At 45.2% G+C, this 24635-nt stretch overlaps 1 protein-coding gene across 1 annotated transcript in view; it reads right to left on the reverse strand.

Moving 5' to 3' along the window:
- LOC134345845 (RING finger protein 145-like) overlaps positions 1 to 4506 on the reverse strand; it is a 33509-nt gene extending 29003 nt beyond the window's left edge. Inside the window, exons 1-2 of the mRNA XM_063047147.1 lie at positions 3702 to 4506; positions 338 to 446 (exon numbers count right to left, since the gene is read on the reverse strand). Coding sequence (XP_062903217.1) covers positions 338 to 446; positions 3702 to 3870 — 278 coding nt within the window. The 5' untranslated portion in view covers positions 3871 to 4506. The remainder of the gene's footprint in view (positions 1 to 337; positions 447 to 3701) is intronic.
- Between the last annotated feature and the right edge of the window lie 20129 nt (positions 4507 to 24635).

Raw genomic sequence — 24635 nt, forward strand, 5'->3', positions numbered from 1 at the left:
CAGGTTCAGTTTTCGCCGCTGACTGCAATGTTCTCCCAGCGACAATGTGGATTTCCTCCAGGTGTTCCAGTTTTCTCCCACATTTCAAAGACATACGGATTAGTAAGTTAATTGGTCACATGGGTGCATTTGGACAGCACGGGCTCGTTGGGCCGGAAGGACCTGCTACCATGCCGTATCTCCAAATTAACAAATACAAAAATTTTACTTGACAACAGCCTTTTCACATTTGACAATAATAACCCAACACTATAATGAGGAATGAAGGAACAAGTGCAGATTCAAACGGCGCGGTCTTTTAAGTGGGGTCTACACCAAAAAGTTATCCAAGACTAACCTGCAGGTCCGGTGTCCGACGTACAGAAGTAAAGCGGTCAGCAGGTAGAGGTAAAACTTCACCAGGTGCTGGAGAGGTAGCACAAGAACCACCACGCTAAGGAAGTGACCTGAAAATCAAACAATGAAATTCAGCAACGAAGGTAAGCAACTCACTGTCAGCAATTCCTGAAATACTCTGCCACATCTCAAGTACTTCCCACAGTGGCCTAATTCTGTCTTATGGGGCGAGGGGTGCACATGCTCCTGTTTATGTCAATGGTGCTGAGGTTGAGAGGGTTGAGTATTCCAAGTTCCTATGAGTGAACATCACCAACTATCTGTCCTGGTCCAATGACATTGACACCATGGCCAACAGAGCTCACTTCCACAACAGACTAAAGGAATTCTGTATGTCCCCTTTGACATTCACCAGTTCTCATTTATGCACCATAGAAAGCATCCTGTCTGGATGTATCACAAGTTTGGCATGGCAACTGTTCTGCCTACAACCACAAGAAAGTGCAGTTGTGAACATAGCTCAGCACATCACAGAAATCAGGCTTTCCTCTATGGATTTGGTGTATACTTCTTGCTGCCTCAGTAAAGCAGTCAAAAAAATCAAAGATCCCACCCACCCCAGACATTCTCTCTTCAGCCCAGCTCCCATCAGACGGAAAATACAAAAAGCCTGAAAGCACATATCTGCTTCTATCCCCCCATTAAGACTACTGAATGGTTCCCTACTATGATAAGATGAACCTTTGACCTCACCATCTTGCACCACACTCTCTGTGTGGCTGTTACGATGCTGATATACACCCCAGGATGCATTGGGACACATCAGTGATATAAGCTGAGGTCATCAGGTGTTTCAGGTCTTTCAACATCAGACACTCTCGGCCAGGTGACCCAGCCAGGGTTGGTCAGGTCCTGGCTTGTGTCCCAATAGACTTGGTTTATGAGTCACACTTCTTGATCCATAGACGTCCAGAGGCTCGTTCAGCCACAGTCCTGAAGGCTCTTTTCTTTAGAGAACCACCCCCCAATCCCGTAATGCCAAGGAAAGAGCGGGTTCTGCAAAGCAAGGAGCCAGCAAAACCTCCACACCCCACCTTCACTTTATTTTGCATTGTTATCATTTTCTCTTGTACTGATGTGATGAATTGATCTCCATGAACAGTACGCAAAGCAAGTTTTTCCACTACCATGGTACATGTAACAATAAACAACCAATCTGGCCCTTAGCCTTCTTTACTTCCTATTCCATTAGTTCAACCCTTAAAAATCCTAAAATGTTTGCTGAATTTTATAATGTATATCAAACCATTTCCCAGTCATAAATCCTTGCTGACTTAATCTAATCCTATTCTAATCTAAGACATAGGAGCAGAACTAGGCCATTCAGTCCATCGAGTCCAATCTACCATTCCATCATGGCCAATTTATTATCCCTCTCAACACCATTCTCTCTGTAATCCTTGACGTCTTTACTAATCAAGAACCTATCAACTTCCACTTTAAATATACCCAATGACATGGTCTCCACAGCCTTCTATGGCACTGAATTCCACAAATTCATCACCATCTGGCTAAAGAAATTTCTTTTCATCTGTTCTAAAGGGATATCCTTGTATTCCCAGTCTAATTTTGAAACCAATAGACTGCACGGGTTTCCTCAGGACGCTCTAATTTCACCCTCCCCCACAATCGCAAAGGTCTGTGCACTGGTGGGTGAACTGACTGTTGTAAATTGATAAACACAAGAGATTTCTGCAGGTGCTGTAACACACACAACACACTGGAGGAACTCGGCACCTGTGGAGGGAATAAACAATCAATGTTTTAGCTGAGGCCTGTTATCAGAACTGGAAAGGGAGAGGAATTCACGGTAAGGTAGGGGGAAAGGATGGAGTACAAACTGGCAGATGATGGGTGATACCAGATGAGGGGGAGGTTGGTAGGTGGAAAGGGGGGAGGTGGTTGAAGTGAGAAGCTGAGAGGTGATAGGTGGAAGAGGTAAAAGGCTGAAGAAGGAATCTGAAAGGAGAGGAGCATGGACCATAGCAGAAAAGGACAGAGAACATAGAACACAGCACAGTACAGGCCCTTCAGCCCACAATGTTGTACCAACCCTTAAACCCTGCCTCCCATATAACCCCCCCCACCTTAAATTCCTCCATATATCTGTCTAGTTGTCTCTTATACCTGTCTAGAAGGAACACCAAAGAGGGGGCAGGTAAGCAGGAAAGGGGTAAGAGAGGAGACAGATTGGGAAATGGAAAAAAAATGGAAAAATTACTAGAAATTGGAATAATCAATGTTCATGCTCTCAGATCCTGGACCCCGATACTTTGACTACACTGGGGTTAACTTGGTGGTCAATTAGCCTACCAATATTTTTCAGAGATTGAAAACAGATTACCAAAGAATGAACAGACTTCACAACTACAGCAGTCACAGATTAAGACAGACCCAACACAGGCCCTTTGGCCCAACTGGTCCCTTTGACCATCTGAGCCTTAAAAAGGCAGCATCCATCATTAAGGAGCCCTACCACCCATGAAATGCCCTTTTCTCATTCCCACCATCAGGGTGGAGGTTCAAGACCCCGAAAAGTTTCCAAATATCAAAAAATTACTATAAAGGGCAGGAAACAGTGAAAAGGTGGCAGGATGGAGGTATATCTCTACTAAAGGAGGTGTAAGGTGCTTCTTCCCTCCGCTAGCCTGCGGGTCACCCTTGGGTCACATGAAGCTATTGGAGTAGGTGGTGTATGGTCATATACACACGTGGTGCATATCATAAGTCCTGGTTATGTGACCACTGACGCCAGGCAATCTCTGAAGAATATTGATAATGGCTGGGGGCCAACCGTCTTGCAAAGGCATTACCCAGAAGGCAATGGCAAACCACTTCTGCAGAAAAGTTTGCCAAGAACAATCACAGTGATGGAAAGACCATGAATGCCTACGTCATATGACATGGCACATAACAAACGAATGAAACAGTAGAAAACTAAATCAAATCAACAATTGCTGTAATCAACCTTTGCCTTTAAAACTGCATCAATTCTCTCAGGTACACTGTCATGCAGTTTTATAAGAAAATCCGCTGGTAGGTTGTTCCAAGCACATTGGAGGACATGCCACAGTTCTGCCGACTTTGGCTATCTCGCTTGCGTTTGTCTCTCCAGATAATCCCAGACGGCCTTAATGATGTTGAGATTAGGGCTCCGTGGAGGCCATCCCAACTGAAACCATATAAAAAATCTAAGGTGCCCAAGTCTTTTGCATAGTACTGCAGCATGCCCACAATGCTCGACTTTTGGCCTTGATAAGTCCACCAGGATTCATACAGAAGAGAAGGCTATATGCAATGCTTACCCAGGTAGTAGACATTCCACAGGACATACTTGTACTTGATCAGCATCTCCTCGTTCCTGGCTCGGATCTGCTCGGCAAAGAGACCAACATCCCACTTGTACAGCAAGTTGAGCACCACGAGGGTGGGGAGCCGCAGGGCCACATTAGCCACCGTTTCTGTCAGAGACATCCTCCCGGATTATCACGAACTGCTGCCTTACCACCGTAGCCTTCGGGCTGAGAGTCACAGGAGTATGCAGCAGGTGGCCTGAAAACCCCAGTGTGATGTGTACTAGCAAGTAACATGCAGTGCCCCCTCAGGCCTGCCTTGGGTATACCCTGCATTCGCAATCAGCCCTGTATACATCAGCTCCTGCATCCATTAAATTGTACACCCCCATCCCTTCAAATGGCTGCTCACCCGTTAATGTGAAAACCTATCCACTATCCTCTTGATTGGGCCACATATATGACTGAACAGTAAATAACCCACACTGGCAAACAAATACCTCACTGCTTAAGCCTTATACACACCACCCCCCAACATACATCCAGTAAATACCCAACACATCTCACTCCCAAGGCCCAGCTATCCAATATAAGACACAGGGCACTCACTCTTGCCCTGTCTAGTTCCCAGTCACTGTTCAATCCACAGTCATGCACTCTAAAACCTTCTCTTTAAAGACTTAAATCGAGCCTATCCTCTCCCTCTCCTCTGACCCAGCAAAACTGAGTCAATTCTCTCTCTCCAGTACTCTATCTCACTCTCCCTCCCCTTTCTATCCTACCCTCACCTCTCTCCCTCTCGTTTCCCTTCCTCACTCTTCCCCTACCCTCTCTCCCTCCCCTGTACTCTCCCACTTACTCTTCTCCTACCCTCTCTCCTCTCCCTCCCGTAGCTCTTCCTCACTCTCCCCGTCCCTGTCTCTTTCTTTCCCTCTCCCTCCCTACACACATACACAGTTCCCTCCTTGCTGTTTCACTCCTCAGTGCCTGTCCGGCTCTTCCCTCTTCAACTCTCAGCACTCCCACTTTCTTCTAGGGACACCCTCCAACCCTTGCTCTCCTTGCAGTTGAACCCCCCTCGGTTGCTCTGCTCAGCCCCCCTTCTCTGTTTCCCCTCCGGCCTCTCCCACCTCGCACCCTCTCCGGTTGCTCACTCTCCCAACGCTGCCATTTCCTCCATTTTCTCTGAACTTTTACCCTGCTGAGAAAGCGCAGCGTGGTTCCACCCCCGCCTGCGCTGATTGGTCGGCGCGCTGTACGGGGGCTGACCCAGCGTTCCAAAGAGGATTACTCGGCATGATTGACAAGGGAATGGGCGGGGCTAGTCCGGGTGGGGGCGGGGACGGAGTTAGAGGGAAAAGTGAGGGTTAAAAACTGAGGGCGCTTGAAAAGTAAAAAGAAAGAAAAAGAGGGGGTGAGGGTTAAAACAGGGTGAGTAAGGAGTAAAACGGGGAGTCAGGGGTGAAATAATGAGCAAAACGGAGTGAGGGGACAAACGGGGAGACGGGTAAAAGGGGCGACTGAAAGGTAAAACGGGGGAGAATGAGAGTTAAAAACCGAGGAGGTAAAGGAGTGAGGGGTAAAACGGGAAGGGCGGGGTAAACACGGAGATTGAGGGGTAAAACAGGAAGTGAGGGATAAAATGGAGAGACTGGGGTGAAACGGGAAGCAAGAGGTAAAACGGAGAGAATGGGGGTAAAAACAGGAAGAGAGTGAGGGGTAAAATAGGGAGAGTGGGAGGTAAAAATGGGGAAGTGAAGGGGAAAACAAGGAGAGTTGGGTAAACAGACGAGTGGGTGAAAATGGAAAGTGGGGTAAAATGGAGAATGAGGGATAAGACAGGGAGAGAGTTGGAGAAAGCAGGGAGAGAGTCGGGTAAAAATGGGGAGTGAGGGGTAAAATGGAGGGAATATGGGGTAAAAACAGGGAGTGTAGTAAAATAGGGAGAGAGGTAAAAACAGTGGGAATGAAGAGTAAAATGGGGACTGGGGGTAAAAACGGAGAGAGTGAGTGGTAAAACGTGGAGAGAGTTCAGGGTAAAAGCAGGAAGTGAGGGGTAAAACAGAGATTGAGGGGTAAAGCAGGAAGAATGAAGGGTAAAACAGAGACAGTCGAGTAAAACAGTGAGGGGTAAAAATGGGGAGGAAGGGATAAAAGGAGAGAGTGAGGGGTAGAAATGGGGAGGAAGGGGTAAAATGGAGAAAGTGAGGGGTAAAAATGGGGAGGAAAGGGTAAAATGGAGAGAGTGAGGGGTAAAATGGGGAGGAAGGGCTAAAATGGAGAGAGTGAGGAGTAAAAATGGGGAGGAAGGGGTAAAATGGAGAGAGGGGTAAAAACGGGAAGGAAGGGGTAAATGGAGAGAGTGAGGGGTAAAAATGGGGAGGAAGGGGTAAAATGGAGATAGTGAGGGGTATAAATGGGGAGTGGAGGATAAAACAGAGAGGGGGTAAAAATGAGAAGTGAGGGGTAAATGGAGAGAGTGAAGTGTAAAACAAGAAGACAGTGAGGGGTAAAATAGGAATGTGAGGGTAAAAACAGTGTGAGGTATAAAAACAGGGAGAAGTAAATATCAGGACTGAGGTAAAAACATGAGGTGAGGGGTAAAATGGAGAGAATGAGGGATAAAATGGGGAGTGAGGGTGAAAATGAGTGAGGGGAATACAGAGACAACAAGGGTTAAAACAGGTAGAGTGAGGGGCAAAATAGGGAGTGAACTGGGGTAAAAATATTGGAAGTGAGGGGTAAAAATGGAGTGAGGCGGAAAACAAGCAGGGTCGGGGTAAACACAGATGAGTGGGTGAAAACAGGAAGTGGGATAAAATGGAGAGGGGGTAAGAGAGAGTGAAGTGTAAAAATGGAGTGTATGAGGGGTAAAAATGGGGGAGTGTGTGGGAAAACAGAGCGGTGTAAGACAGAGACAGTGAGGGATAAAGATGGGAGTGTGGGTTAAAAACAGGAAGAGAATGAGGGGTAAAATGGGGTGTGGGGTAAAACAGGGATAAAGGGTTAAAACAGGGACTAAGGGGTAAAAACGGAGAAAGTACATGGTAAAAACTGAGTGAGACCCTCGCTTACTGCTCCCCCATTGTCATTTCTGACTTTGATTTATTTATCACATGTACATTGAAACATACAGTAAACTGCATCAAATGCTTGAACAACCAAAGCACTTCAGAGTGTGCTGGAACAGCCCGGAAGTGTCGCCCAACATTCCAGCGCTGAGATGGCACGTTCACCATGTTCAGCTTCAGCAGATTAATGACTGCTCCAGTGATAGTAACAAAGAAGATTAGGATCTCTCCCGTAAACCGAATCCAGGTGCTCACCCAATCTGCATTCGGTTTCTCCAGTGAAGAAGAAACCACGACATGATCACTGAACGTGGTGGACTAGATTGGAAAAATGTATGACTGAATCACTGATTCATCTGAAAGAAAAGTACAGGTCCCTGACCTGGGAGCAGGATGAGGTGAGAGTCAGAAAATACAGCACAGAATCAGACCCTTCAGCCCATCTAGTCTCTGTTGACAGGTCATTCTCCCATTCTCCCACTGTCTATGGAATAAAGTCCTAAACTAATCAACCTTTTCCGATAATTCAAGTGCTGACAACATCTTTGTAAATTTTCTTTGCACTCTCTCAAGCTTCTGGATATCTTTTCGGTAGTTGGGTGACCAGAAATGCACACAATACTCCAAATTCAACAAAGTCTTTTACAACTATAACATCCCAACTCTTGTACTCAGTGCTCCGATGTATGAAGGTCAATGTGTTAAAAGGTCTCCTTACGACCCATGCTACCAGTGACACCACGTTCAAGAAATTATGGCTGTGTATTCCCAAATCCCTTTGTTCTACTGCACACCTACAATTTGCTGTGTAAGTCCTACCCTGGCCCGTCTTCCCAAAGCGCAACACCTCACATTTGCATTAAATCCCATCTTCCATTTTTCATCTTATTTTTCCAACTGATCCACATGCCACTGCAAACTTCCATAGCCTTCCTCACTAACCACTACATCCCAAATCTTGGTGTCTTCCACAAATCTAATAGAAACCATAGATTAATCTAATGATTCAGTTTGTCACATCATCATCCAAATCATGAATATAAATAATAAACAACAACAGATCAAGCAGCGATCCCTGTGGCACATCTCCAACAACATGCCTCCAGTCAGAGAGATGACCTTATGCTGAATCCAATTTAATACTTCATTCTGAATGCCAATTGACCAGCCTCTCACACACAACTTTATCAAACCCCTTGCTAATGTCTCTGTGCACAATTTCTACCAACATTCCTTCATCAGTCTTCCTCGTTGTCTCCTCAAATGAACTTAATAAGATTGGTTAGATATGACCTCCCTCGCACAAGCCTATGTTGACTATAGGACATAGCTACTTATATATCCTGTTCCTTGGAATACCTTCAAATAATTACCCACAATTGATGTCAGGCTCTCCATCCTATAACTGCTTGGTTTATTCATTGAAACATTATTAAACGCTCCCACTTTGTCACAATGGTTCTCTCAAGTGATGCTATGTCTTAGTTTGGAGAAGATTAGAAGTCAAACCTTTGAACCTTTATTTGATTTTGAGAAAAGATGAGGCTCATTTGCTCGTTATTATCATTTGAGTTAATTGATATAATTTTTCCACGATCTATTGTAAATTATTTTAGTATATTTTCTTACTGGCGGTTTAATGTTTATTTTTAGAAACTTTTTGTATGACGCATGGCTCTGGGGTTGTACACCTAATGGGTTCTCTTTTTTTTCCCACTTTTCTGCTCAGTAGGTTTTTTTTGTTATCACAAAATTTTGTTTTCAATCTTTAAGATGATGGTTTTTTTGAGGCATTGTAAGTGTTGTTACTTCAATGTACTCATGTTATTTTTCCTATATATACAATAAAAAGATTTGAAAAGAAAAGAAACATTATTAAACGATGAAACATCATTTGCTATCCTGCAGTCCTGTGGCTAAGAATGTTATAAATATCTCTGCCAAGGCCCCTGAAATTCCTGCACTCACTTCGCACAAGACCTGAAGGATGGTTTGTCAGCCCTGTGGATTTATCCACCCTAATTTGCCTCAATACAGGAAGCATTTCCTCTTCTGTAACTAGGATTCGGTCCATCACCTCACTATGCTTCTCCCTCAGTTGTGCAGAACTAGTGTCTGGCTCCCAAGTAAATACAGATGCCAAAAATTAATTTAAGGTTTCCTCCATCTTATTTTCCTACATAAAACCCCACACTGATATTCAAAGCCAACAATTCTATCCCTTGTTTTTCTTTTTGTCCTTTAATATAGCTATAGAATTCCTTTAGGATTCCCTTTCACCTTGTCTACTAAGGTGATGTCTCTCATAAGTGTTCTCTTACTTTTCTTATACTCCTTAAACACCTCACTTCACTCAACTGCCTACACCTGATATCCCTCTTCTTATCCAGGGCATCAATATAACCTCAAAAACCAAGGTTCCCAAAATGTGTTAGCATTGCGTTTTATTCTAAAAGGAAGATAAAAATTCCATAATGTTGATATTTCTGTTCTGAGGACATTGCAGTGGCCATAATAAGAAGAGTGGGGATGGGACGGGGGGGTTGGTTGGGGGTAGATGGGAGTGGATCAGGGAGTTCAAAGTGAATGGTTGTTGAAAAAAATAGCAAAGGAGATCTCCAATGCTGATGCTGGGACTGAGTCGTGGAAGGAGATTGCACAGGTTGTAGAGATGTATAAAACCATTGATAAATTAGTTTAATATTTAATCCTCCGGGGAGGGGGGAGAAGATGGCGGTGCGACGGCAGCGTGCGCAGCCACTTTGGTGATGATGTCTGTAATCTGTCAAGTAGGGGACCATGCACAATTCTGATTTGATGGAGACAGACGTAAGAGCACGGAGGAACATGTGGAAAACTTCTGAAATGCCCACTTCGCTGCCGCTGCTACTGTGTGGTAACCGGAATCTCTGGAGCTGAAGGCCCCAAAATCCTCAGCTTTACGTGTTTCAGCGGCTGGGGAGAGGTCGAAGGTGCTCGGCAGAGGTTGGCACTCAGGAGGCTGTATCGGAGAGGCTGGTCAGAAGCTCGAAGTTTTCAGACGGATGGACTCAGTATCGGCTGTGGTCAGCTGCTTCCAAGGCATCGGCAAGTTGATGGTTTCTGGAGGTTTATGGCAGGGAGTTTCTCCCTTTTGCCGCCTGCTATTGGGGACTCGGGAGTCGATCGACTTGGGACTTTGAGACCTTTTTTTACTGTGGCCATGGTCTATTCTTCATCAAATTATGGTATTGTTTTGCACTGCTGTAACTATATGTTATAACTATGTGGTTCTGTCAGTGTTAGTCTTTGGTTTGTCCTGTTTTCTGTGATAACACTCCAGAGAAACATTGTATCATTTCTTAATGCATGTATGCATTTCTAAATGACAATAAAAGGAGGACTGAGTGTTCTCATAATCTAATCTAAAAAATCTAATATTGTCACGTGCTGAGGTTCAACGAAAACCTTGTCTTGCATACTGTTCATGAAGATCAAATAATTCCATAGTGCACTGAGGTAGAACAAGGTAAAACAGGAGAATAATGGGTGACCTTAGATAAGTGTGTACAATTAGGAGAGGCGAGTCTTTTCCCCAACCTGGGCGCGTCTAAAACTCAGGGGCACAAGTTTAATGTTAGAGGGAAATGGTTTAAAAGGGACCTGAGGAGTTACTTTTTCATGTAGTGGCTGGTGAGTATATACTGTCACGTACCCCGTGACAGGTTAAAGAACCAGCAGAGATGGAAAACACTTTGGAGTCCAGTATTGCTATTAACAAATAATATTTATTAGTAACTACGCAATACATTAATATAAATGTAGATAAATCAAACAGGTTAGCAATGATTATATATAGGTAAGTAAATCAGTAAGTGTGGAAAATATATATGAAAACCAAGCTTCTTCAAGTCTAGGGGTAAATAGATAGTCTTACATAGAAACATAGAAAATAGGTGCAGGAGTAGGCCCTTCAGCCCTTCGAGCCTGCACCACCATTCAGTACAATCATGGCTGATCATCCAACTCAGAACCCTGTACCTGCCTTCTCTCCATACCCCCTGATCCCTTTAGCCACAAGAGCCATATCTAACTCCCTCTTAAATATAGCCAATGAACTAGCCTCAACTGTTTCCTGTGGCAGAGAATTCCACAGATTCACCACTCTCTGTGTGAAGAAGTTTTTCCTCATCTCGGTCCTAAAAGGCTTCCCCTCTATCCTCAAACTGTGACCCCTCGTTCTGGACTTCCCCAACATCAGGAACAATCTTCCTGCATCTAGCCTGTCCAATCCCTTTAGAATTTTATACGCTTCAATCAGATCCCCCCTCAATCTTCTAAATTCCAGAGAGTATAAGCCTAGTCGATCCAGTCTTTCATCATATGAAACTCCTGCCATCCTAGGAATCAATCTGGTGAACCTTCTTTGTACTCCCTCTATGGCAAGAACGTCTTTCCTCAGATTAGGGGACCAAAACTGCACACAATACTCCAGCTGTGGTCTCACCAAGGCCTTGTACAACTGCAGTAGTACCTCCCTGCTCCTGTACTCGAATCCTCTTGCTATGAATGCCAGCATACCATTCGCCTTTTTCACCGCCAGCTGTAACTGCATGCCCACTTTCAATGACTGGTGTACAATGACACCCAGGTCTCGTTGCACCTCCCCTTTTCCTAATCGGCCATCAGTCAGATAATAATCTGTTTTCCTGTTCTTACCACCAAAGTGGATAACCTCACATTTATCCACATTAAATCATGTCTGCCATGAATTTGCCCACTCACCTAACGTATCCAAGTCACCCTGCATCCTCTTAGCATCCTCCTCATAGCTAACACTTTCGCCCAGCTTCGTGTCATCTGCAAACTTGGAGATGCTGCATTTAATTCTCTCGTCTAAGTCATTAATATATATTGTAACAACTGGGGTCCCAGCACTGAGCCTTGCCGTACCCCACTAGTCACTGCCTGCCATTCTGAAAAGGTCCCGTTTATTCCCACTATTTGCTTCCTGTCTGCCAACCAATTCTCTATCCACATCAATACCATACCCCCAATACTGCGTCCTTTAAGTTTGCACACTAATCTCCTGTGTGGGATCTTGTCAAAAGCCTTTTGAAAATCCAAATATACCACATCCACTGGTTCTCCCCTATTCACTTTACTAGTTACATCCTCAAAAAATTCTATGAGATTCGTCAGACATGATTTTCCTTTCACAAATCCACGCTGACTTTGTCCGATGATTTCACCGCTTTCCAAATGTGCTGTTATCACATCTTTGATAACTGACTCTAGCATTTTCCCCACCACCGTTATCAGGCTTACCGGTCTATAATTCCCCGGTTTCTCTCTCCCTCCTTTTTTAAAAAGCGGGGTTACATTAGCCACCCTCCAATCCTCAGGAACGAGTCCAGAATCTAAAGAGTTTTGAAAAATTATCACTAGTGCATCCACTATTTCTTGGGCTACTTCCTTAAGCACTCTGGGATGCAGACCATCTGGCCCTGGGGATTTATCTGCCTTTAATCCCTTCAATTTACCTAACACCATTTCCCTACTAACATGTATTTCCCTCAGTTCCTCCATCTCACTAGACCCTCGGTCCCCGACTATTTTCGGAAGATTATTTATGTCCTCCTTAGTGAAGACAGAACCAAAGTAGTTATTCAATTGATCTGCCATGTCCTTTGTTCCCCATGATCAATTCACCTGTTTCTGACTGTAAAGGACCTACATTTGTCTTAACCAATCTTTTTCTTTTCACATATCTATAAAAGCTTTTACAATCAGCTTTTATGTTCCCTGCCAGCTTTCCCTCATAATCTTTTTTCCCTTTCCTAATTAAGCCCTTTGTCCTCCTCTGCTGGACTCTGAATTTCTCCCAGTCCTCAGGTGTGCCGCTTTTTCTGGCTAATTTGTATGCTTCTTCTTTGGAATTGATACTATCCCTAATTTCCCTTTCAGCCACGGGTGCACTACCTTCCCAGGTTTATTCTTTTGCCAAACTGGGATGAACAATTGTTGTAGTTCATCCATGTGATCTTTAAATGCTTGCCATTGCATATCCACCGTCAACCCTTTAAGTGTCATTTGCCAGTCTATCTTAGCTAATTCACGTCTCATACCTTCAAAGTTACCCTTCTTTAAGTTCAGAACCTTTGTTACTGAATTAACTATATCACTCTCCATCTTAATTATGGTCACTCTTACCCAAGGGTAAGATTGCTAACTAACCCTTCCTCATTGCTCAATACCCAGTCTAGAATGGCCTGCTCTCTAGTTGGTTCCTCAACATGTTGGTTCAGAAAACTATCCCGCATACATTCCAAGAAATCCTCTTCCTCAGCACCCTTACCAATATGGTTCACCCAATCTATATGTAGACTGAAGTCACCCATTATAACTGCTGTTCCTTTATTGCACGCATTTCTAATTTCCTGTTTAATGCCATCCCCAACCTCACTACTACTGCTCGGTGGTCTGTACACAACTCCCACCAGCGTTTTCTGCCCCTTAATATTATGCAGCTCTACCCATATCGATTCCACATCCTCCTGGCTAGTGTCCTTCCTTTCTATTGCGTTAATCTCCTCTCTAACCAGCAATGCCACCCCACCTCCTTTTCTTTCATGTCTATCCCTCCTGAATATTGAATATCCCTGAATGTTGAGCTCCCATCCTTGGTCACCCTGGAGCCATGTCTCTGTGATCTCAACTATATCATATTCATTAATAACTATCTGCACATTCAATTCATCCACCTTGTTATGAATGCTCCTTGTATTGACACACAAAGCCTTCAGGCTTGCTTTTACAACACTCTTAGCCCTTATACAATTATGTTGAAAAGTGGCCCTTTCTGATTTTTGCCCTGGATTTGCCGGCCTGCCACTTTTACTTTTCACCTTACTACTTTTTCCTTCTACCTTCATTTTACACCCCTCTGTCTCTCTGCACTTGTTCCCATCCCCCGCCACATTAGTTTAAATCCTCTTGAACAACAGTAGCAAACGCTCCCCCTAGGACATTGGTTCCAGTCCAGCCCACTTATGACAATGAGTGAAGTTCAGTTCAGTTCGTGGTGTTGAGTTGAGTAGTGATGGAGAGAGAGAGAGGGGGAGAGATTTGAGTCTTCAGGTGAGCTGACCCCATCGATCTTCTCGTTGTCCTCCAAAATCCTTTAAAAGTCACTGCCTGTGAGTTCAACAAAGGGGACCGTTTTTCTGTTGTGGAATCATCAACCCAGGCAAAGGTTGGACACATGGACAACTCCCCACCAGTCACTCCTTTTCCTTACTGCAAGAGCCACTGATCGATCCGCCCGATCGATCCTCCAAAGCCCACTTTTTCTGTGGGCACAGCAAAGCTCATTCAGTGTCCAAAAGATGTGCCTGAAGTCTATCACCTGACCTCCTATTTATCTCACCGTACTGAGTACCAGCTGTCTCTCAAGTAACTCCTCCCATCTCTGTCTGTGTAAGAATGTACAGCAGGCAAATGTCCTTGGGAAGTATAAACACACTCCAGAGAAATTATAACATTGATTGTCCATCAAATAACGCCGCCCTCGATCACCATAGCGACTTATGAGCTGCTCGGTGCTCTCTCTCCAACTCAGCAGAAATCCAAAAGTTACTCGTGCCTTAAAGTGACAGTCCAACAGTTAGTCTTCGTCTCTCTCTCTTTTCAAACCAAAATGTCAGTGTTAGATAACTCGCTCTCTCTCTCTCTCTCTTTTCAAAAGCACAGTTCATAGGGGTAATCCAGCACAGTTCATAGGGGTAACTCAGGACCCCGTCACGATAGAATGAGCTCCAAGATGAACTGGTTAATGCAGATATGAATATATCATTTAAGAAGCACTTAGATAGATACAGTACATGGAGGGATGGGTGTTGGAAGGATCTGGGAAGAAAGTGGGTAACTCGGACTAGCAAGGATGATGAAGTGATCGCAGCGGACTGACACAGAGCTGTGGGGAGGGAACTGAGTGTGTAAGTTCTTTAAGAGTCAATAGAAGACAGTGGGGAGAGAGAGAGATACTAGCATTGAGAATAGTTTGTAGATTGACATGGGGCTTTGGGGAGAGAGTGGGACAGTGGGATTAAATGGGGCCTGACAGTGGATTGTGAGGAGAGTGTGGCATTAGTTTGGTTAATGAATGGGAGATTTGGATTAGTCTGGGGCTAACACAGGGCTGTTGGGAGACTGTGGGGCAATGTGATTATTTATTTACCTTTTTATTTGGAGATAAAGTGCAGAACATCTCCTTCCAGCCCAACGAGCCACACCACCCAGCAACCCACCTATTTGATCTTAGCCTAATCACAAGACAATTTACAATGTCCAATTAACCAACTAACCAGTATATCTTTGGGCTGTGGGAGGAAACCAGAGCACTCAGAGGAAACCCACGCACACACAGGAAGAATGTAGACATTTTCGGACAGAGGACTCTGGAATTGAATTACCTTTGAGGCTCTGACATGGCTGTGGAAGGAAGTGGGGTAGTGGGATTAGCTTGAGGACTAACACGGGGTTCATGGAGTATCAGGGCAGTGGAATGATTCTGGGGACTATGCAGGACTGTTGGGTGATAGCTAGTCACTGATATGATGTTGAGGACTGCCATAGGGCCGCAGAGAGAGTGCGGGGCAGTGGGATTAGTTTGAGGACTGACACTAGGGTCTGGCAACAGAGTAGGGAATGGGATCTTTTTCAGGATGCACAGATCTATGGGGCAAGAGTGGGGTGGGGCAGTGAGATCAGTTTGTTTACTAACACAGAGGCGTGGAGTTAGGCAGTGGGTTTCGTCTGGGAGTTGACACAAGTTTGTGGGGAGAAATACTTGGTTGGATTAATTTAGGGACCGATACAGGGCTGTGGGGAGAGATGGGGAGCAGTGGCATTAGTTTGGGGACTGGCACGGGGCTGTCACCCACTCTGTCAACTTGCATGTCAACTTTGAGTAATCTATAGATTTGAACCCCAAGATCTATCTGTTCCTCTGCATTAAAATTCCTGCCATTGTATTCTGCCATCCAGTTTGAACTTTCAAAGTGTATCACTTCAAACTTTTCTAGATTGAATGCTCATCCTAGTTCTGCATCCTGTCAGTGACCCATCTGAGAAATCTTGTGGAATTTTAGGAATTTAATGTTGCTGACCCCCTGGTGAGGATTCTGATGAGAGCTCATGGACCTCTGGTTTCCTCCTCCTGAGGTTGATCACCTCCTTTGTCTTGCTGATGTTGAATTTCTTTTGAGGCTCTGATATGGGGCTGACATGGCTGTGGGCAGTGAATGGGGAATGGGGTTAGTTGAGGACTGACACAGGGTTTATGGAGAATCAGGGCAGTGGAATGATTCCGGGGACTCAGCCAATTCTCTCTGCTAAAGGTTGATTCATCACCACCTTTGATTTGGACAATGACAGTGGTGTCATCAGCAAACTTAAATAGGGCATTACAGCTGTGCTTAGCCTCACTGTCACAGGCTTAAAACAAGTAGAGCAGGGGCTAAGCACACAGCCTTGTGGTGCACTTGTTCTGCTGGAAATTGTGGAAAAGATGTGTTGCCAATCCAAACTGACCGGGGTTTGCAAGTGAGGAATTTGAAGATCCAGTTGAACAAGCAGGTATTAAGGCCGAGGTCTTGAATGTTATTGATTAGTTTTGGGGGGGTTATATTATTGAATGCTGAGCCGTAGTCACTGAAGAGCATCCTGATGTATGTATCTTCTCTGTCCAGATGTTTTAGGGTTGAGTGAAGAGCCAAAGAATCTGCAGTTGAGTTTTGTGACAACAGGCAAACTGCAGTGGATTCAAGTCACTCTCAGGCAGGAGTTAATACGTTCCATCACCAACCTTTCAAAGCACGTCATCACAGTGGATGTAATATTCCTCAGTGACAGTGGGACAGACCCAAGCAGAGTTTCCCAGACTGTGAGTTTCCCAGGGAGATTGGGACGGACGCAGACAGATATTCCCCACCACTAACTTGACCATTTCCTAGTGAGAATGGGACAGACCCAGTAAGACATCCTTCACCCTGACCCATCGCCAGTGAGAATGGGACAGACTCAGGCGGACATTTCCCACCCCACCCTGGCCATCCCCTGTGAGAGTGGAGCAGACCCAGACAGACATTCCACACCACCAACCTAAACCAATTATAGACCTGTGAGCCTCACTTCAGTGGTTGGTAAGTTGATGGAGAAGATCCTGAGAGGCAGGATTTATGAACATTTGGCGAGGCATAATATGATTAGGAATAGTCAGCTTGGCTTTGTCAAAGGCAGTTCATGCCTTAGGAGCCTGACTGAAATTTTTGAGGATGTGACTAAACACATTGATGAAGGAAGAGCATTAGATGTAATGCATATGGATTTCGGCAAGGCATCTGATAAGGTGCCTCATGCAAGGCTTATTGAGAGAGTAAGGAGGCATGGGATCCAAGGGGACCTTGCTTTGTGGATCCAGAATTGGCTTGCCCACAGAAGGCAAAGAGTGGTTGTATTCGGGTCATATTCTGCATGGATGTTGGTGACCAGTGGTGTGCCTCAGGGATCTATTCTGGGACCTCTTCACTTCGTGATTTTTATAATTGACTTGGGTGAGCAAGTGGAGGGAAGGGTTAATAAATTTGCTGATGACACAAAGGTTGTGAGTATTGTGGATAGTGTGCATACCGTAAATCCTGCAGGCACCATGACCCCTGTGCACATAGCGCACAATACAATGGCCCACACGCACCACAACCTCCACTTTCCTCCCCCCACAGGCACCACAAACTCACATGACCACCGTAACCCGCCACACAAGACCAGCCCCTGCCGCAACTCCACAATACCAAAACCTTCACACACACTGGAATCGTCGCACATGCCACAAACCACAGCAACTCACCCTCCCCTGCCTAAATCACAACCCCCAGTGCACACCACAACCACCCTACCAAATCACATCTCCTGCACGTACGGTAATATCAACACACACCGCAACCCTCGCTCACTCCTCCCAGGTATACTGCACCTTCTGTGTACACAGCAAATGCCATACACACTGCAAGGCCCACGTGCCACGCAATCCAAACACACACCAGAAACCACATGCACAACTCTACCACTGTACACACCACGATCCTACACATACTCTGCAACTTGTGCGCACACTGGAACCCCTGTATGCAGCCCGCGCACTCTGCAGTCCCCACATGCATCACTCTCTCCTATGTGCACTGCAACCCTAGACAGCCACTTCAATCCCCATGTACGCTGCACACCACTGGGTGCACTGAAACTCCTGTGCATACCAGCAAACCTTGCGCCAAATGGACACCCCTTCCGCATTTCTCCTCAGCCGCTCCCCTCCCTCTGTCCAACTGTGCCCCCCTTGTGTCCCTCCTAATTACACTCTCCCTCCTAACCCTCTCTCACCTGCCGGCTCGCTGCTCTTGCCTTCCCACACCTCCACTTCTCCCCTCTCCCCATCCCCAGCACTACACTACACTGATACGTGGCAGAGGATGCAGAAGTACTTCACCAGGACACTGCTTGGATTAGAGGCATGAGCTACTGTTTAAGAAGAGGTCAGACAAATTATGGTTATTTTGTCTGGAGTGGTGGAGCTGAGGGGAGACCTGAAAAAAATGTGATAAGATTACGAGAGGCATAGATAGCCGGTATCTTCTTCTCCCCCAGAGTCAAACTGTTTAATAACAGAGGATATTCATTTAAAGATGAGAAGGAATTTCTTTACCCAGAGGTTGGTGAATCTGTGTAATTGATTGCCGCAGGTGGCTCAGAATTCAAGTCAATGGGTATATTTAAATCAGAGGTTAATAGGTGTTTGTTTAGTCAAGGTTGTCAAAGTTTATGGAGAGAAGACAGAAGAACTGGTTTGAGATAGAAAATAAAAGACACTGAGACAGGTATGCAGACAGGAAACTTTAGAGAGAGACGGGTCAAGTACAGGCAGATGGGACAGACTCAGGAGGAAGTTCTTGTCTGGTACAGAGCAGTGGGACTGAACACTGGTTTGTTTTCCACTCTCAGACATTCATTGAGACCATTTCTCATCAGAACATATTTTACAGACAATACATTTCAAAGTTGGAGTTCAAAGTAAATTTATTATCCAAGTATGTTAACCATATACTATCAAACGATTCATTTTCTTGCAGGTTCGGCATCTCCATGCTCACCCCTAGCCTCAGGTAGGGAATGGGGCCAAGTCCAGAGGGCGAGGATAGGGGAAGGTGGGGAGGGAAAGGGGGTGGGGGTCTGGTACCTTTTGAGGGAGACCTCTCTCCATCTTCCTCCCACTTGCTCCTCCTCACTCCCCTTCCCACTCCCTCTCCCCAGTCCCTCCCTCCCCCTCCCCTTGCCCCTCACCCACCCCTCCCAACCCTCCTCCTCCCCTTCCTTACCCTCCCTCTTCCTCCTCTCACCCCTCCCATTCCCTGTACATCCCCTCCCCCTCCCCTCCAACTTCCCTGCCACTCCTTCCCTCAACTCTCCCCTTCCTCTCCCCTTCCCTCCCTCCCCTCAACAGTACCCTTCCTCCTCCTCGTCACTCCCCTTCCCCTATCTCATTCTCATTCCCCCTCCCATCCCCTCCCCTCCCCTTCTTCCCTCCTCTTGCTCAATCCCCCTTCCTACTATTCTTCCCCTTCCACCTCTCCCCCCCTCAATCCCCTCCCTCTTGCTCCATCACCCTCCCCCTCCCCTTTTGCTCTATCCCCCTCCTCTATCCATTACCCCTCACCACATTGCCTTCCACATACCTCTTCCTTCTCATTCCCCACCCCCTCTTGTTCCATCCCCCTCTCCTTCACTCCCTTCTCTTGCTTCTTCCTCCTCCCCATCCTCCCTCCTTCTCACTGCCACTCCCCGTTCTACCCCTTTCCCCTCCGTCATGCTTCCTCCTCACTCCCCATCTCCCTCCTGCTCTTTCTTCCTCTCTCCCCCTTTGTGGAGTAACGGGAATCACTGAAGCATCTGAGAGGAGCTGGCCAAAGTTCGTTGGAATGGGACACTTGCAGGGATGACAGCACAGCAGCAAAGACTGGAGTTTCTGGAGGCAATTTAGAAGGTGCAAGATAGATACAACCAAAGATGAAGTATTCTAAAGGGAGGATGAGGCAACTGTGGCTGACAAGGGAAGTCACAGACAGCATAAAATCAAAAGGGAGCATACAATATAGCAAAAATGAGTCGGATGCTGAAGGATTGGGAAGCTTCACCAACCAACAAAAGCCAATTAAAAACCAATAAGGAGAAATAATATGAAATATGAAGGTAAGCTGGCCAATAACATAGAAGAGGGTGCCAAAATGCCAGAGGTATAAAGAATAAAATCAGGGCAGAGTGGACATTGGACAACTAAAAATGACACCGGAGAGGGAGTAGTGGGGGAGAAAGGAATGGTGAATAAACTGAATAAGGATTTTGCCGGCAAGGGGAAGAAGTGAGTGTCATCACTATTACTAAGGAGAAGGTAGATTAGTCACCTGGACCGGATGGACTACACCCCAGGTTTCTGAATGAGACAGGTGAACAGAATGTGAGGATCAGCTCTGATCTTTCAAGAATCTGTAGATCCTGGAGTGGTTCTCAAGGACTGGACTATTGTCATTCTACTCTTGGAGGTGAAAGTCAAAATTATAGGTCATTTAGGTTCAGTGGTTGCCAAGAAATTAGAGTTCATCATTAAGGATGAGCGGTGGGGTACTTGGGGGCACACAATAAAACAGGTTGAAGTCAGCCTGGTTTACTTAAGGGGAAATCTTGCCTGACAATTCTGTTGGGATCCTTTGAGAAAATTACAGGCAGGATATACAAAAGAGAAGTTGTTCACTTGGATTTTATTGAGGCCTTTGATAAGATGTTGCACACGAGGGTACCAAACAAGAATAAGGGCCCATAGTATTACAGGAAATATACTAGCACAAATAACAAATAAACAAACGAGAAAATCTGCAGATGCTGGAAATTCAAGCCACACTCACAAAATGCTGGAGGAACTCAGTGGGGCAGGCAGCATCAATGGAAAAAAGTACAGTCGACGTTTTGGGCCGACACCCTTTGGCAGGACTGGAGAGAAAAAAGCCGAGGAGTAGTTTTAAAGTGCAGTGAAGGGGAGAGAGAAACACAGGGTGATAGGTGAAACCTGGAGGCGGAAGAATGAAGTAAAGGCCTGGGAAGTTGATTGGTGAATGAGACAGAAGGCCATGGAAGAAAGAAAAGCGGGGAGAAGCACCAGAGGGAGGCGATGAGAGGGCAAGGAGAAAAGGTAAGAGAGGGAAAAGGGGATGGGAAACGGTGAAGGAGGGGCGTGGGGGGCATTACCGGAAGTTTGAGAAATCAATGTTCATGCCATCAGGTTGGAGGCTACCTAAATGGCATGTAAGTCAAGTCAAATTTATTTATGAAGCACATTTAAAATCAACCCAAGTTGACCAAAGTGCTGTACAAATCATAACAGGTAGCTAAAATCACAAATACAAGAAACACAGATATAAACAACAAGGCACACAGCTTATAGGCACAAAATAAACAACACATGAACCTAGGCACGCCAAAAATCAGCCACATCAGGAAGATTCAAACGCGAGTGAATAAAGGTAAGTTTTGAGCCTGGACTTAAAAGAGTCAATGGAGGAGGCAGATCTGATAGGGAGGGGAATGCTGTTCCACAGTCTGGGGGTGACAACAGCAAGGGCGCGGTCACCCCTGAACTTAAATTTAGATCACGGGACAGCCAGGATCCCTAAGTCAGCCGACCTAAGGGACCTGGAAATAGAATAAGGGGTTAGGAGGTCTGCGATATGGAAGCAGGCCAGCCCATTTAGGGCTTTGTAAACAAACAGGAGAACCTTAAAATCAATTCTAAACTGTACTGGTAGCCAGTGGAGAGAGGCCAGGATAGAAGTAATATGGTCCCTCTTCCGGGCACCTGTCAGGAGCCTTGCTGCGGCATTCTGAACCAGTTACAGGCGGGACAGGGACGACTAACTAATCCCAGAATACAGGGAATTGGAGGATTAAGGGTGTGGATGACTTTCTCGAGATCTTTGAAAGAGAGAAACAACTTGATTTTGGCAATAGTACGAAGCTGGAAAAAAATGGTTTTTACTACTGCATTAACTTGCTTGTCAAACTTAAAGGCGGAATCAAATATCTTACCAAGGTTTTTGACATGGGGTTTGACAAGGGTGGACAGGTTACCAAGACTGTTGGTAATCACTTTGATGGAGTCAGGAGCGCCAAATAGGACAAATTCAGACTTACCTTTATTCATCTGTAGGAAGTTTTGTACCATCCAACACTTTATCTCCTCAAGGCAGTTCATGAGGCTGACTAGATTTGTCTGGTCGTTTGGTTTCAAGGGGAGATAAAGCTGTGTGTAGTCAGCATAACAATGGAAGGAAATGTCATGTTTTTGAATGATTTGACCAAGGGGAAGCATGTATATAGAGAAAAGAATGGACCTGGGATGGAACCTTGTGGGACCCTGCAGGAGAAGCTAGCTGGAGAAGAGGAACATTTGCATATGTTGTCAGAGAAGCTTCTATTTTTGAGGTAGGATGTGAACCAGTTCAAGACAGCGTCGTCAACACCAACCCCGTACTGGAGATGGTCTATTAAAATGGCGTGATCCGCAGTATCAAATGCTGCGCTGAGGTCAAGAATAATTAGGATGGCAGAGTCGCCTGAGTCAGTAGAGAGGAGGAGATCATTGTACAGCAGGGCAGACTCTGTGCTATGATAAGCCTTAAAACCTGACTGAAATCTCCAAGATGTTGTTTTGGTATAGGTAGGGCAGCAATTGACTAAGAATAACCTTTTCGAGAACCTTTGACAGGGATGGAAGTTTAGAAATAGGTCTGTAGTTACTAGTTAAGGTAGGGTCTAAGTTGAGTTTTTTCAGGAGGGGCTGGACCACGACACGCTTGAAGCAGGTTGGAACGGTACCAGTGGCCAGGGAACTGTTGATAATAGAGAGGATGCTGGGACCGGCTATGTCAAAGACATCCTTCAGGAGGGCAGTGGGGACAATGTCAAGGGGGCAGGTTGCAGGTTTCATGGTGGAAATAATCTTTGTAAGGGAGGGGCTGGAAAGAGTCCAGTTTAGATGAACAGACCAGTGAGACAGTTAGGTCACAGGTGCTGGGGGGGGGGGGGCGGAAGGAATGTTCATTCCACTGTCTTCAACTTTGTTAATGAAGAATTTTAAAAGTTCTTTGCACTTAGCAGGGGACACATCTAAACTAATACTGGGGGCGGGACAAATGACAGAATTTATGGTACTGGATAAGGTGTTGTTTCTCCAACCTAAATGTGGCCTCGTCATGACAGTGGAGGATGCCATGGATAGACATATTGGGATGGAATGGGAGGTGAATTAAAATGGATGGCCACTGGAAGATCCCACTTTTTCTAGCGGATGGAGCATATGTGCTCGGCATAGCAGTCTCCCAATCTACGACGGGTCTCACCGATATATAGGAGGCCACACCGGGAGCACCGAACACAGTATATGACCCCAAAAGACTCATGGATGAAGTGTCACCTCACCCGGAAGGACTGTTTAGGGCCCTGAATGGTAGTGAGGGAGGAGGTGTAGAGGCACTTGCAAGGGTAAGTACCTTTACTGGTTGGCTACTGGTGACTTGTGGGGTTCAGCAGGGGTTGATGTTACGTCTGCCTCTTTTCATGTGAAATGTTAATAATCTGGATGATGGAATTGATGGCGTTGTGCCCAGGTTTGCAGATGATACAAAGATGGCTGGAGGGGCAGGTAATGTGAAGGATGCATGGAGTCTGCAGGAGAATGGGCAAAGAAGTGGCAGATGGAATACAATGTCCAGAAGTCATGCACTTTGGTAGATGGATAAAAGTTGCAGTGGCTACTCAAACGAATCAACACCGTATAAAGACTAAGGGCACTTGGGGGTGGTTTAATCTTGTATGACATGCTCTCCAATCTAATAACAAGGCTCCAAAGTCAAAGTATACGAGAGGTGATTGATAAGTTTGTGGCCTAAGGTAGAAGGAGTCAATTTTAGAAAACCTAGCACATTTATTTTTCTACATAGTCCCCTCCTACATTTACAAACTTAGTCCAGCCTTCATGGAGCATACGGATCTTGGACCTCCAGAAAGTGTCCACAGCAGGGGTGATTAATAAGTTCGTGGCCTACGACAGAAAGATATGAGTTATACTGCTCTCATTACATGCACATGCAGGTCAACTCTTTGAGTGATTATGCAGAAAGTTTAAAGTTAATAACTCATTTCATTCTACTTTAGGCCACGAACTTATCAATCACCCCTGATGAGTTATTAACAGATGAGTTAGTGATTATGCAGAAAGTTTGAAGTTCATAACTCATCAGTTAATAACTCATCAGGGGTGATTGATAAGTTCGTGGCCTAAAGTAGAATGAAATGAGTTATTAACTTTAAACTTTCTGCATAATCACTCAAAGAGTTGACCTGCATATGCATGTAACGAGAGCTGTATAACTCATCTCCTTCTACCTTAGGCTACGAATTTATCAATCACCCCTTGTACATTCAATCTCTTATTTAGAAACTACCAAAACAAATAACCTTGAATCGATAAACACTAATGAAACTAAAACGACTGACATAACAAAATAAACAACGTTGCATTTTAAACATTCTTAAGGTAAGCGTTCTTAAATGTATTCACGAATATTCAAGCATCTTTAAGCCTATTCGAGCGATTTTAAATGTGTTTAAGTTTTTTGCAGTGTAAGTAAGAGGTCAACAAAAAATACATCATTCCTGGCTGTCTCCAACTCTAACCAAACTAGGCAGGCTCCGAAAGACAAGGCATGATGATATAACTAAATTATTTGCTTCT

This window comes from Mobula hypostoma, chromosome 4 (genome assembly GCF_963921235.1).
Source record: "Mobula hypostoma chromosome 4, sMobHyp1.1, whole genome shotgun sequence".
Taxonomy (NCBI): Eukaryota; Metazoa; Chordata; class Chondrichthyes; order Myliobatiformes; family Myliobatidae; genus Mobula; species Mobula hypostoma.